This window comes from Salmo trutta, chromosome 2 (genome assembly GCF_901001165.1).
Source record: "Salmo trutta chromosome 2, fSalTru1.1, whole genome shotgun sequence".
NCBI lineage: Eukaryota > Metazoa > Chordata > Actinopteri > Salmoniformes > Salmonidae > Salmo > Salmo trutta.
The window spans coordinates 62,338,143-62,351,348 of record NC_042958.1 but is presented as its reverse complement, the minus strand read 5'-3'; the positions used below and the strand labels follow the sequence as shown (position 1 = coordinate 62,351,348).

Sequence of the window (13,206 nt, the reverse complement as noted above, 5' to 3'; positions counted from 1 at the left end):
TGTTTGGCTTTCGCCGGACATAACGGGACCCACGTCGTCCAAAAAGTCGACTCAATTTTGCCGCAAAAAAAAAAAAAAAAAAAAACAACTGGAAGATTGTGAAGCCTCTTGGAAGAATGTTCTATGAACAGATTAGTCAAAGTTGGAACATTTTGGAGAATGGGACTGGTGAAAACCAAACACCGCATTCCACAGTAAGAACCGCGTGGTGGTGGTAGTGTGATGGTTTGGGGATGCTTTGCTGTCTCAGGACCTGGATGACTTGCCATCATTGAAGGAACCATGAATTCTGCTCTGTATCAAGACAATGTCAGGCACATCCATCCGTGAGCTGAAGCGCAGCTGGGTCACGCAAACAAGACAACGATCCAAAACACACAAGCAACGCTACATCCGAATGGCTCAAAAACAACACATTTAAATGTTCTGGAATGGCCTAGTCAAAGTGCAGACATAAACCCGATTGAGATGTTGTGGCAGGTCCTGAAACGATCAGTTCATAGTCGAAAACCCACAAATGTCACCGAGTTAAACCAGTTCTGCATGGAAGAGTGGGCCAAAATTCCTCCACGGGGATGTGAGAGACTACAGGAAGTGTTTGGTTGCAGTCATTGCAGCTAAAGGTGGCACAACCAGTTATTGAGTGCGAGGTGGTAATTACTTTTTCCACACAGGTACATAACTTTGTTTATTAAATACATTTTTTAAAAGTAGCAATATTATGTTTTGGTTGAAGAGCTGACAACATTCAGTGTCCATAATATGCAAAAATAGAGAAAACGGCACTGTAATAGCGATTTTTTTGCTCCCCATCCCTACCCAATACGGGACCGACCATACCTACAGTTGAGTTGACAACTTCAAATCTAACAGGGATCCATAAATCCATCGTCAACCTTTCATATGGGCCAACCATTTCAACCCCCAATTCAGCATGTGTGTTTATTTACACTCCCGAAGAAAGAAAAAAAAAGTGCCTGTGAGTGATATCACGAGGTGGGAACTGTTGACAGGGCTGAGGTCGATGGCTCCAGAGATGCTCCCCCTCCATATGGAAACCATCAGGGGCTGTGAGAACCGGGACTTTTCCCACTCCCACTCAATCCTCCTCTTTTAGGACGCTCCAACGTCATAGCGGCGCGAACACGGAAAGTAGGTCTTACAAAACTACCCCAGGGCACCGGCAGCAGAGAGATGGAGTCAATGTTATGCTCATTAGCCCCTGAGAAAGAGCTGGTCGAGGGATTCTTGTTTAGAAGGCCATGCCACCCACAGGGAGCTGCCCACTCAGTGTTCTTACTCGCACAGCCAAGTCAAAAGGGTTGCAAATTGTGACTAAATGGTCACACTCTGGCTCCAAACCTCAGTCTAGGGTAGCCTTAAGAGGTAACTTGATGAAGCTCATACAAGGCTCGTAGGAGAGTCAAAACATCCTGATTCAAGACTATTGCAGTTACTTTCATCTGCTAAGCTAGCAATTGTTAACTTTCTGCAAACCTCAAGCCCAGTTTACTTCATTTCTGTTTGTTTGTGGCAGAACAGAGACGAGACTACAGAGACCGACGTCGCAAGAATAGCTCGCTGTGAACTCATAACTTTAGAGGTGACGTAAAAATCCATTGCTGTAGGCCTGTGCTTTGACAAAGTGTGACCTTTCTTCTTCTGCATAACAGTACCAAATGATTGAGTGACCGAAATCTAGAAGGGACTTATCTACAGTACATTTTGAAATCTCAATTGAATGCACTTGACAACAAGGTTACAACTGGGTTAGAATATATTCGTCAAAACCAACCAGAGGTTAACGGACTTACCCGAGATCTGTGCAAGGGATTGCCAAAATTGGTTCCTTCTGGAGCCAGGAGCAACCATCCTCCATATATCGGTTTTGCCTAATGGGAAAGAAAAAGAATTGAAGATGGATTAAAGAAAGCATTAACAAAATGATTAATTGGGGAGATAATGATTTACTAAGACTCACCAAGCAAATGCCCTTATCTAGGGAGTCTTGCGTAGCCTCCAGTAAGAGTAATGTCAGACCGCATAACAACATTGAAATACCCTTGCGTTATAGCCGTTTATTACCAATGCACACTACATGACCAAGAGTATGTGGACACCTGCTCAAACATCTCATTCCAAAACCATGGGCATTAATATGGAGTTGGTGCCCTCTTTGCTGCTATAACAGCCTCCACTCTTCTGGGAAGTCTTTCCATTAGATGTTGGAACATTGCTGGGGAGACCTGCTTCCAATCAGCCCCAAGAGCATTAGTGAGGTCGGGCACTGATGTTGGTCCATTAGGCCTGGCTCATAGTCAGCGTTCCAATTCATCCCAAAAGTGTTTGCTTGGGTTGAGGTCAGGGCTCTGTGCAGGCCAGTCAAGATCTCCCACACCGGTCAACAAAACATTTCTGTATGGACCTCACTTTGTGCACAGGGACATTGGCACGCTGAAATAGGAAAGGGCCTTCCCCAAACTGTTGCCACAAAGTTGGAAGCACAGAATCGTCTAGAATGTCATTGTATGCTGTAGCATTAAGATTTCCCTTCACTGGAACTAAGGGGCCTAGCACAAACCATGAAAAACAGCCACAGACCATTATTCCTCCTCCACCAAACTTTACAGTTGGCACTATGCATTGGGGCAGGTAGTGTTCTCCTGGCATCCGTTGAACCCAGATTCATTCATCGGACTGCCAGAGGGTGAAGCATGATTCATCACTCCAGAGAACACGTTTCCATTGCTCCAGAGTCCAAAAGGCGGCGAGCTTTACACCACTCCAATCAATGCTTGGCTGCTCGGCCATGGAAGCCCATTTCATGAAGCTCCCGACGAACAGTTCTTGTGCTGACGTTGCTTCCAGAGGCAGTTTGGAACTCGGTGGGGAGTGCTGCAACCCGAGGGCAGACTATTTTTAAGTGCTACGCGCTTCAGCACTCAGCGGTCCCGTTCCGTGAGCGTGTGTGGCTTACCACTTCGCGGCTGAGCCGTTGTTGCTCCTAGACATTTTCACTTCACAATAAAAGGACTTACAGTTGACCGGGGCAGCTCTGGCAGGGCAGACATTTTTTAAACTGACTTGTTGGAAAGGTGGCATCCCATGACGGTGCCACGTTGAAAGTCACTGAGCTCTTCAAGTAAGGCCATTCTACTGCCAATGTTTGTCTATGGAGATTGCATGGTCGGGTGCTCGATTTTATACACCTGTCAGCAACGCATGTGGCTGAACTAGCCGAACACACTAATTTGAAGGGGTGTCCACATACTTTGTGTATATATACACACACACACTAGGGCTGGCGTAATTACCGTATAACCGATGGTTGTGGATGAACACCACCCTAAAATAACCATCATAACCGTAAAATATATACATTTAATTTTTTTGTGGAACAAAACAGCCGACTGAAGACGGGACAGCCGGGCCTTCGTGCGGTTGAGTCCGTTTCTGCTGCGACATGGACTCTTCATCACGAAACTGCTCCTTGCTGAAACAAGCAAGACGTTGTAGCAAATGAGTCTTCGGTTGCTTAGTCAACACCCCCATTCGCTGCAGCAGCACATGCAGTAAGGAGCAGAGGGGAGAAAATATGTATCTAAAAAAAAAAAAAGGTTTTTTTTGCTATTCGAACGGTTATGGTGACCGGAGTCATTTGGCTGACCAATAACCATCATCCAAAATTCCATGACCATCACAGCCAATGAGAGACACACACACAATGACTGACAGGGGGTTTAAGCACCTCCATCTTGGCACTCCCTCACCTTTGTAAAACAAATTGTACAAAAATTCTACACATTTTGTAATGACCTATGCCATCATAATATGATACGAGTGAGAATGACTAACAAAATCAAATGTGGGCCCCCTGGAGGTCAGGGGCCTGGTTGGTATTCGGCCGTGATTACAAGCCCTGGATGATTACTCCAGTATAACCCAGAATAATCTGACTACACACTGGCTGTCTGTTTCAATAGATTGTGTACAAGTTGCACGCTTTGGCTGGCTGTTTGGACCAGCTGTGTGAGCGGTGTTCAGGCTGCAAACACTAACTGGCTGCATTCCAGAGCACCAGTACTGCCTTTTAAAAAAGGGGGAAATAGCTTCTAACACGTGATTTTCCCTGTGATCCCCCTAAGTGGGCGGGCAAGAGAGAAGCAGAGGAGGAAGGGAGAAGCGGTGTGACAAAAATCTGTTCTCTTCACACAAAAAAAAGACTCAGGATTCTCATTCACTGCATTAAAAAAAAAAAATGCAGTTAACTCGTACACAGGCAGCAGTTAGCCTAGTGAAAACAGATTTTGGCTATGTACGCAACAACACCACTAAAGCCTGTTGAGCTCCAACTTGATCTGAAGGGATTGGATTGGTCTCGCTGTGTATATAGCCATTGCTGGAGTTCTGTTGAGCATGTTTAAAAGGATTTATGCTTACCTACTCCCATTAAACCTAAACAATCAAATTGGCTTATGGAAAGTGCTCAGTTACAACTCCATAAATCCATCATGTCGCTATGGAAAAGTAGAAAAAGGGGACAGTGTTGAGTGTGACAACGAGAGATCTAAATGTCCCATTTTAATATACTCTGATCAAGGTCAAAGGTTCCCCCTGCTAAATATTATTTTTAATCCAATGTAAAGCTCCTTTATCTTTGATTACAATGTTGGGTGTTTTCTGCTTGGCGCGATGAAAGGCAAGATAATGTCGAAACAGTGATAGCTACAGGTAACTGCCAAATTAAAGGAAACACCCAACATAAACTCTCTTAATATGGGGTTGGACCACCATGAGCCAGAACAGCTTCAATGCACCTTAGCATTGATTCTACACGCGTCTGGAACACTATTGGAGGGATGCGACAACATTCTCCCACGACAAATTCCATAATTTGGTGTTTTGTTGGATGGTGGTGTAAAACGTCGTCGCAGGTGCCGCTCTATTCTCCCATAAGTGCTCAATTGGGTTGAGATCTGGTGACAGATGCATGGCCATGGCATATGGTTTATAGTTTTCAATCTTCACGGTCAATCTTTGTGTTAAAAAAACAAAATTGAAGACAATCATGGTACCAATAATTGCTTCTAATACGCCAGATGTTCTTGAACAAATTATAAAAAATAAAAATCACACAGAAGAAGCTCAGCGTTCAACACCATAGCGCCCACAAAGCTCATCACGGAGCTAAGGACCCTGGGACTAAACACCTCCCTCTGCAACTGGATCCTGGACTTCCTGTCCCCCCCAGGTGGTAAGGGTAGGCAACTACATCTGCCACACTGATCCTCAACACTGGGGCTCCTCAGAGGTGCGTGCTCAGTCTCCTTCTGTACTCCCTGTTCACCCACGACTGCGTGGCCAAGCACGACTCCAACTCCATCATTAAGTTTGCTGACGACACAACAGTGGTAGGCCTGATCACCGCCAATGACGAGACAGCCTATAGGGAGGAGGTCAGAGACCTGGCAGTGTGGTGCCAGGACAACAACCTCTCCCTCACTGTGAGCAAGACAAAGGAGATGATCGTGGACTACAGGAAAGAGAGGGCCGAACAGGTCCCCATTGACATCGACGTGGCTGTAGTGGAGCAGTTCGAGAGTTAAGTTCCTTGGTGTCCACATCACCAACAAACTATCATGGTCCAAGCACACCAAGACACTTGTGAAGAGGGCACAACAACACCTTTTCCCCCTCAGGAGACTGAAAAGATTTGGCATTGGTCCCCAGATCCTCAAAATGTTTTACAGCTTGCATGTCAAGAGCATCCTGACCGGTTGCATCACCGCCTGGTATGGCAACTTCTCGGCATCTGAACGTAAGGCGCTACAGAGGATAGTGCGTACGGCCCAGTACATCACTGGGGCCAAGCTTCCTGCCATCCAGGACCTTTATATTAGGCGGTGTCAGAGGAAGGCCCAAAAAATTGCAAAAAAACTCCAGTCACCCACTGTTCTCTCTGCTACCGCACAGCAAGTGCCACCGGAGCACCAAGTCTAGGTCCAAATGGCTCCTTAACAGCTTCTACCCCCAAACTATAAGACAGCTGAACAAATAACCAAATGGCCACCCATACTTTTTACATTATCACAAAAAAGGAGTACAAATAAAAGTGTGTGTGCAGCTTGGCAGGGTGATGTTCCGGAGGACGCATGGCTCTCGACCTTCGCCTCTCCCGAGTCCGTACAGGAGTTGCAGCAATGGGACAAGACTAACTACCAATTGGATATCACAAAATAAGGGTAAAACATTAAAAATGTATGAATGGTGTCACGTGATCAATGGCTTTGTCCATTTATATATACACAGTCATTGGTGTGGAAGTGCCAGCTTTCAATATACTTTGCATCCCTCACGTACTCTCGTGTTTCCATTATTTTGGCAGTTACCTGTATAGTACAGGTCAAGCATACAAAAAAGGAACTTATAAGTCTCTTTACACTAACAACATCTCAGTTCATATAGCCACTTAAGTGTGTGGTCTATATGTTTAAAATATTGATAAAGTCACTATCTGGGGCTGAGCAGGGAATCCATTGTGCCACTTCCGGGATAACGTCTGTTCATTCCGATTAAGCTGATATCTGACTATATTACAGATGGAAGACAGGGAGGATGAAGGTAATGTAGAAATGTTACAGAATGTTCCCCCCCCCTGCCCCTAGAAAATGAGAAGAGGTAAAAACAAAAGAGAAATAGAGAGAGCAGTGCTTTAGAGAGAAAAGAGCAATCTCTTCACATGACCAGACGGGGGGGGCGTATGCTGAATCCCCCTGGGAAGGGACGGGCAAGACGGATTTAGGTCAGCCTTTACCCTTCAATGGTTAAACGTAGTCATTTGTGTGGTGCGTTCATCTCACAACCCCCCCATCATAATGACTATGTAATACCGCACTGAGAGAATGTGGGCTAGATGGGATGAGTGTGTGTGTGGGGGGGGGGGGGGGGGGGGGGGGTCAAATACTAAAGGAATGACCAAAGCTCTTGCTGAAAATATGTTTGGAATGAGATTTACAGAGACAAAGTATCTCGTATGTAATGTGTGCTGGGCCTTTGGTGTTGATGATGATGATGAGACGCCTTGTTAACGAGACTAGAGTTTGCAAGTTAGTAGCACAATGAGGTCTTTTGATAGCCTTTTGGGTCAGGAATTCCACTAGGTAAGAGTCAGCCACAGAGCTATTTTCATCCATGCAAGGAGGACAGTCGGGTGTGAATATCGTGGAATAGATGTAATGTGTCTAGCTAAAGGTGTCAGTCTCTAGTGTCAATATCGTGGAATAGATGTGGTGCTGTGTACAGTTGAAGGTGTATGTCCAGTCAAGAGACAAACTACTCCTAAAGTCAAGCAGACCCGGACAGAGAGTGTGTGTGTGTCCGTGGGTGCAACGTGTGTAAGTCAATCACATATTTAGTCATAATATGACGCGTTTCGATGTTGAGTCAGGACCACCTGCTTCTAAGAGCTTACCAAAAGCCATGGCTATACATGCTGTAAGGCTAATATCTAGATTTTACCTAACAACCGCTCACATGTCTAGAACGAATGGTGAACAGCGTTGAGAAAATCAGCGCTGTCACTGCGAAGCTATTCCTGTAGTCTTCTGATCAAAATGATATGGCTTTTTGGGTGTCTCCCCTGTTAAAGTGCAGGCACTTCTCACCAATATAACAACTTAATTCTATACCAAGGCCATCCTTAGCCAGCTCTCTTATGTCAAGGTGATGGCAACAATGTAAAATGTGCAAGGTAAGCAATGATTCTATTCTCACCATAGGAAAAGTACTAAGTTGGAGTTTCTACATCTGCATTGCTTGCTGTTTGGGGTTTTAGGCTGGGTTTCTGTACAGCACTTTGTGACATCTGCTGATGTAAAAAAGGCTTTATAAATACATTTGATTTGATTCAATGCGCTTTTCGTTCAACCACGATGTGTTTGACAAGCCTAACAAAATGTATCATGCATGCATCTCCTCATTGACTTTTTAAAAAACTGTCAGTGCCATTTCATGCATTGTGCTCTTTCATGTCAGGGAGTTAATTCGTGCACAGATTAGTTTAAGGATGACAGCCTATACCCTGGGGCTAACAACTAATTACATCCAATTAACCTAAACCTTTGTACCTTGCCTATTTGACAGATGGCTAACTCACAGGAAACTCTACTGCACTATGTACACTTTCTGTATTGGGAAACTGGAACTTTGCTGAAATTTCCAATTGCCAATCAAAATCATAAACACCTTATTTACGTAAGTATTCAGACCCTTTGGTCCGAGACTCGAAATTGAGCTCAGGTGCATCCTGTTTCCATTGATCAACCTTGAGATTTTTCTACAACTTGATTGGAGTCCACCTGTGGTAAATTCAATTGATTGGACATGATTTGGAAAGGCACACAACTGTCTATATATATAGGGTCCCACAGTTGACAGTGCATGTCAGAGCAAAAACCAAGCCATGAGGTCGAAGGAATTGTCAGTAGAACTCTTCGAGATTGGATTGAGTTGAGGCATAGATGTGGGGATGGGTACCAAAAAAAAATGGCCAGCATTGAAGGTCCACAAGAACACAGCGGCCTCCATCATTCTGAAATGGAAGTTGTCTGAAACCACCAATACTGTTCCTAGAGCTGGCCGCCCGGCCAAACTGAACAATCGGAGAAGGGCCTTGGTCAGGGAGGTGACCAAAAACCTGATGGTCACTGACAGAGCTCGAGAGTTCCACTGTGGAGATGGGAGAACATTCCAGAAGGACCACCATATCTGCAGCACTCCACCAATCAGGCCTTTATGGTAGTGGCCAGTTGGAAGCCACTCCTTAGTAAAAAGCACATGACAGCCTGCTTGGAGTTTGCCAAAAGGCCCCTAAAGACTCTCAGACCATGAGAAACAAGATTCTCTGGTCTGATGAAACCAAAATTGAACTCTTTGGCCCGAATGCCAAGCGTCACATTTGGAGGAAACCTGGCACCATCCCTACGGTGAAGCATGGTGGCAGCATCACGCTGCAGGGATGTTTTTCAGTGGCAGGGACTGGGAGAGTAGTTGGGATCGAGGCAAAGACAAATGGAGCAAAGTACAGAGATCCTTGAAGAAAACCTGCTCCAGAGCACCCAGGCCCTCAGACTGGGGCAAGGGTTCAACTTCCAACAGGACAACAACCCTAAGAACACAGCCAAGACAACGCAGGAATGGATTCAGGACAAGTTTCTGAATGTGGCCCAGCCAGAGCCCGGACTTGAACCCAATCAAACATCTCTGGAGAGACCTGAAAATAGCTGTGCAGCAATGCTCCCCATCCAACCTGACAGAGCTTGAGAAGTGAGAAACTCTCCAAATACAGGTGTGCCAAGCTTGTAGCGTCATACAGAAGACTCGAGGCTGTAATCGCTGCCAAAGATGCTTCAACAAAGTACTGAGTAAAAGGTCTGAATACTTATGTAAATGTGATTTCAGTTTATTACATTTGCAAAACTTTCTAAACCTCATCATTATGGGGTATTATGTTTAGATTGAGGGGGAAAGCAATTTAAATCAATTTTAGAATAAGGATGTAACAAAATGTGGAAAAGGTCAAGCAGTCTGAATTCTTTCCAAAGGCACCGTATGTTACGAATTCTAGCTAGGTGGCTAACATTAGCTAGGCTAGAGTTTAGGGGATAGGGTTAAGTTTAGGGGTTAGGTTAAAGGGTTGAGGTTAGGGTTAGGGTTAGCTAACATGCTAAGTAGTTGCAAAGTAGCAAAAAAGTTAAGTAGTTAAAGTTGCTAAAATGTTGTCAGTGATGAGGTTCGAACTTGCAATCCTACTTTCGTTTATTCCTTAAGTAACCATACCAAAAGTAACATATCATACTAATGTGTCCCGGACTTACATTTACTGTAGTTAGTCTAGTCTGAGACCAGGCTGTAATATTCAATCATATTTAAAGTACTTTTAAAATTCCTAAGTCAAATATATTCCCTTATAAAATTCTGCTAAAGGTAAATTAAGGCCGAATAAAACAATATTTTTTGCTAATATGAAGTTTTCCTGCTGGACACGGATCGTCCCGACTTTCAAGAATCCCTGAGCTCATTTCCTGTGATTCTACAGATTTTGCCATGAGAGAGAAAATGTTGCAGCTTTAAAGCCAATTTCCTGTTTTTCTAAATTGTTTGTTCATGGCTTATGACGTGTGCATATGCTATCTGGGGGGTGGGGGGCCGACCTCCGTGACTACCCCCAAAGCTTGTGGCCCCCCCACGCCTAGCGGGAGCTGCGCTACGCCAATGAGCATGACCCCATGACTGTGAAACATATGGCAACACTTGCTTACCTGATTTAAATCTTCGTCGCTCAATAAATGAGATTCTCTTGGTTTAAAGCAATTCTGGCATTTACTTTTGTTGAAAATGTTGGCTTGGAATTTCCGACATGGATTGTCTTTGGAGGACATGGTTGAAATACCCAGCTGATCTTAGATGGGTGCCAATTGAAACCGTTAAAAGACTACACAAACAAAAACCTGAAACTGCGCAATTCTTCCTGTGTAGCCTACTATCCCGAGTGGGTTGCAGTCAATAGCGTTGGAGCTCTAGACGCCGGTCCAAGGTGTGTGCGGCAATGACATAAAGTCATTCTAAATTCCACAACACGATATGAGAGTTCATTCAAAATTCGGAAAACTACTTTAAAATGGGGAAACTGTCTGAATGTCTTAGTGGCCTAGTTAGATAAAGAAGCTAGTCCAGCACATAATTGAAGGTGCTTTGAAGCCACAGCGACGTCCACCTATTACTTTGATACCTCCAAGCTCATTATAATCGACTAATGCTTACTAAACGGGATAAAGGATTAGGTAATATCAATGATCTTATCATCTTGTTGCTCGCTAGGTACCTCCCACAGCGCAGCGGCTGTCGTGATAACTTTTTTTTGCTCACATTTGAACAGGCCAATTTATAAATTGACAACGACGCAGAATATGGGGATCCGGGCTTTTGTACTCCGCACTCTCGTCTTGGTAAATACTTTAACTACAAGGTGTACAACAACACTACACAGGTGACATTTCGCCGGTCCTCTCGCTCACTGAAATGGTCCCGTGAGCCTCCATAAACACCACACCAGGAGTTGCAGTTTTTTCCTATTTCTCAAATAAGTAGCCAACGGAATGCATTGCGGCTATATCCAGGTGACTAACGCTTGTTGTTCCCCTCAAATTGTTTCTCCATGATCAAAATGATCCAACTTTCGTCAGGAATTGGAGTTTGCAGCCATGTCCAACGCATTTTTGGTCTGTGGTCGCGGTAGCTACATAGAAACGTAGCTTGCGCTGCAAACTGTGAACGCACTCTCTAGCAAAGTCACGGGGAGCCAGTCAGCGGAGAGAAGAGGCGGTGCTGAAAACGAATGAGCTGTTGACTGTCAGCAACACGCACCAATGACAAAAAAGAAACACGCCCACTACTAAGACTACAATTGATGTGTGTCCAATAGAAAATATTAGAAACACTTGCCAATTTTATGGAACAACACGGATCAAGTTAGGTGGGCTCTCTCAAGGTCTTTGGCTTCAGTTGGAGTATTCTGAATTTGTAGTATTGTAAGTGTTTTTAAGAGTGTTCTGTAGCAGGAAATTGTCAATTGGATATTACACATTACCCTACATTTTCTGAGTTGGGATTTAAATGAAAGCAGGCTCTGTATTCCACTTTGAATCAATTAAGACTGAATTTACCTGGCATGTGCAATCATATGTAGCTATGTAACGCCCTCCTGTGGTATTAAACTAGTTGAAAATAAAAGTGTATCACAATCAAAAGGAGCTTGAGAATACATGGTATTATTCATCATATAGATGTAATTGTATTCTAATTCCTAATTCTATGGAATTCATCTTTATTGAGAAATATATAGTGCATTGTTTGAATACATTTTCATCGTTGACAGCTCTAGGTATGACCTCTGGAAATCACACTGTGTGCACCTGAGACCTTCTCCCGCCTACATCTGCTTAAACAAATTCTCTTTAACATTGTCATATTTTCAAGTGACAATGGCTTAGAAAAACATTTTGAGTGACTTTACCAGCACTGAAGGAAAGTAACCTAGTGGTTAGAGCCAGTAACCGAAAGGTTGCTGGATCGAATCCCCAAAATCTATAATTCTGCCCATGAACAAGGCAGTAAACCCACTGTTCCTTGATAGGTCGTCATTGTAAATAAGAATTTGTTCTTAACTGACCTGCCTAGTCTTTTTAGTTTTTTTAAGTACCCCATTTTGAGGTTCTCCCTCTGTTTGGCTTTGCAGGGACGCTCCACTTTCCCAGACAGCGCCTCCATGTGTTTGGTCAGTGCAGTCTACCAGGTCACTAAAATTACCCAACTACAATGTAACAATTGAGAAAATACAAGAATGTCAAGTTATTGGTCATGGAACATGAAATCATGGATTGTGATTTGTCAAATGTAATTTGGCTGTCAACTATCGTTGCTCCTGACCTTCTTTTGACTGCTGTATAACTTCTGAGCATCCTGGTTGGTGGAGAGACCCTCAACGAGAGCTTCAGCAAGCGCTCCATCCAGCTTCTTCTGCTGATGGTCGATGACAGTTATGATGGTCAATGACAGTGTCATGAGGAACTCGTCTACCTGGACCTAAAATATAAACGCACTTTACACTCCACAGAACTGTGACTCTAACCTAATAGTGACACTGACCCATTGAGTTTGTGTTCACACAACATAGAGATAACCATTCCCAGCCAAACATAAGATCCCTGTTATAAAATAATGTTTATCTCAATGAGACAAACCAGTATAGATATAGGTTAAATAACATAATAAACAATAATACACACTGGTGTCTGAATGTCGCTGCTGCAGGACATCGCTGTCTCTGCAGGTGCAGCATCTGTTATCTGCCCACAGAGGGCGCTGTGGTCTTCACCCAGTCCCACAGAGTAGAGGTCTGCCCAGGGATTTTCACTAGCAGTGGCCTGGCTGGTAGAGCTATCTACATTGCCCTGGGCAACATGTTGAGAACTTTTTCCCCTCATGGATCCGTTAGTGCCACTTGGAGCTTAGAAGAGTTTAGCTTCTCTTTGGAGATCTGCTCCTCTGCTGTAGACGCATCCTTCTCTGCCTTTCAGCTGATGGTTCAGGTTCTCTATTTTCCTAGTGTATTCAGCCAGGGTGTCCTGGTTGTGTTGTGCTGTTTCT

General features: G+C 44.1%; 1 protein-coding gene across 8 annotated transcripts in view; it reads right to left on the bottom strand.

Moving 5' to 3' along the window:
- LOC115160061 (myosin phosphatase Rho interacting protein) overlaps positions 1-11,367 on the bottom strand; it is a 106,076-nt gene extending 94,709 nt beyond the window's left edge. For 4 of the 8 annotated variants that reach the window (XM_029710328.1, XM_029710324.1, XM_029710338.1 and 1 more), the window contains exons 1-2: positions 10,320-11,367; positions 1,815-1,892 (exon numbers count right to left, since the gene is read on the bottom strand). In XM_029710328.1, the coding sequence (XP_029566188.1) occupies positions 1,815-1,892; positions 10,320-10,439 (198 nt within the window). In that variant the 5' untranslated portion in view covers positions 10,440-11,367. The remainder of the gene's footprint in view (positions 1-1,814; positions 1,893-10,319) is intronic. The other 4 variants (XM_029710377.1, XM_029710369.1, XM_029710394.1 and 1 more) reach the window with 1 other exon arrangement.
- Positions 11,368-13,206: the final 1,839 nt, after the last annotated feature.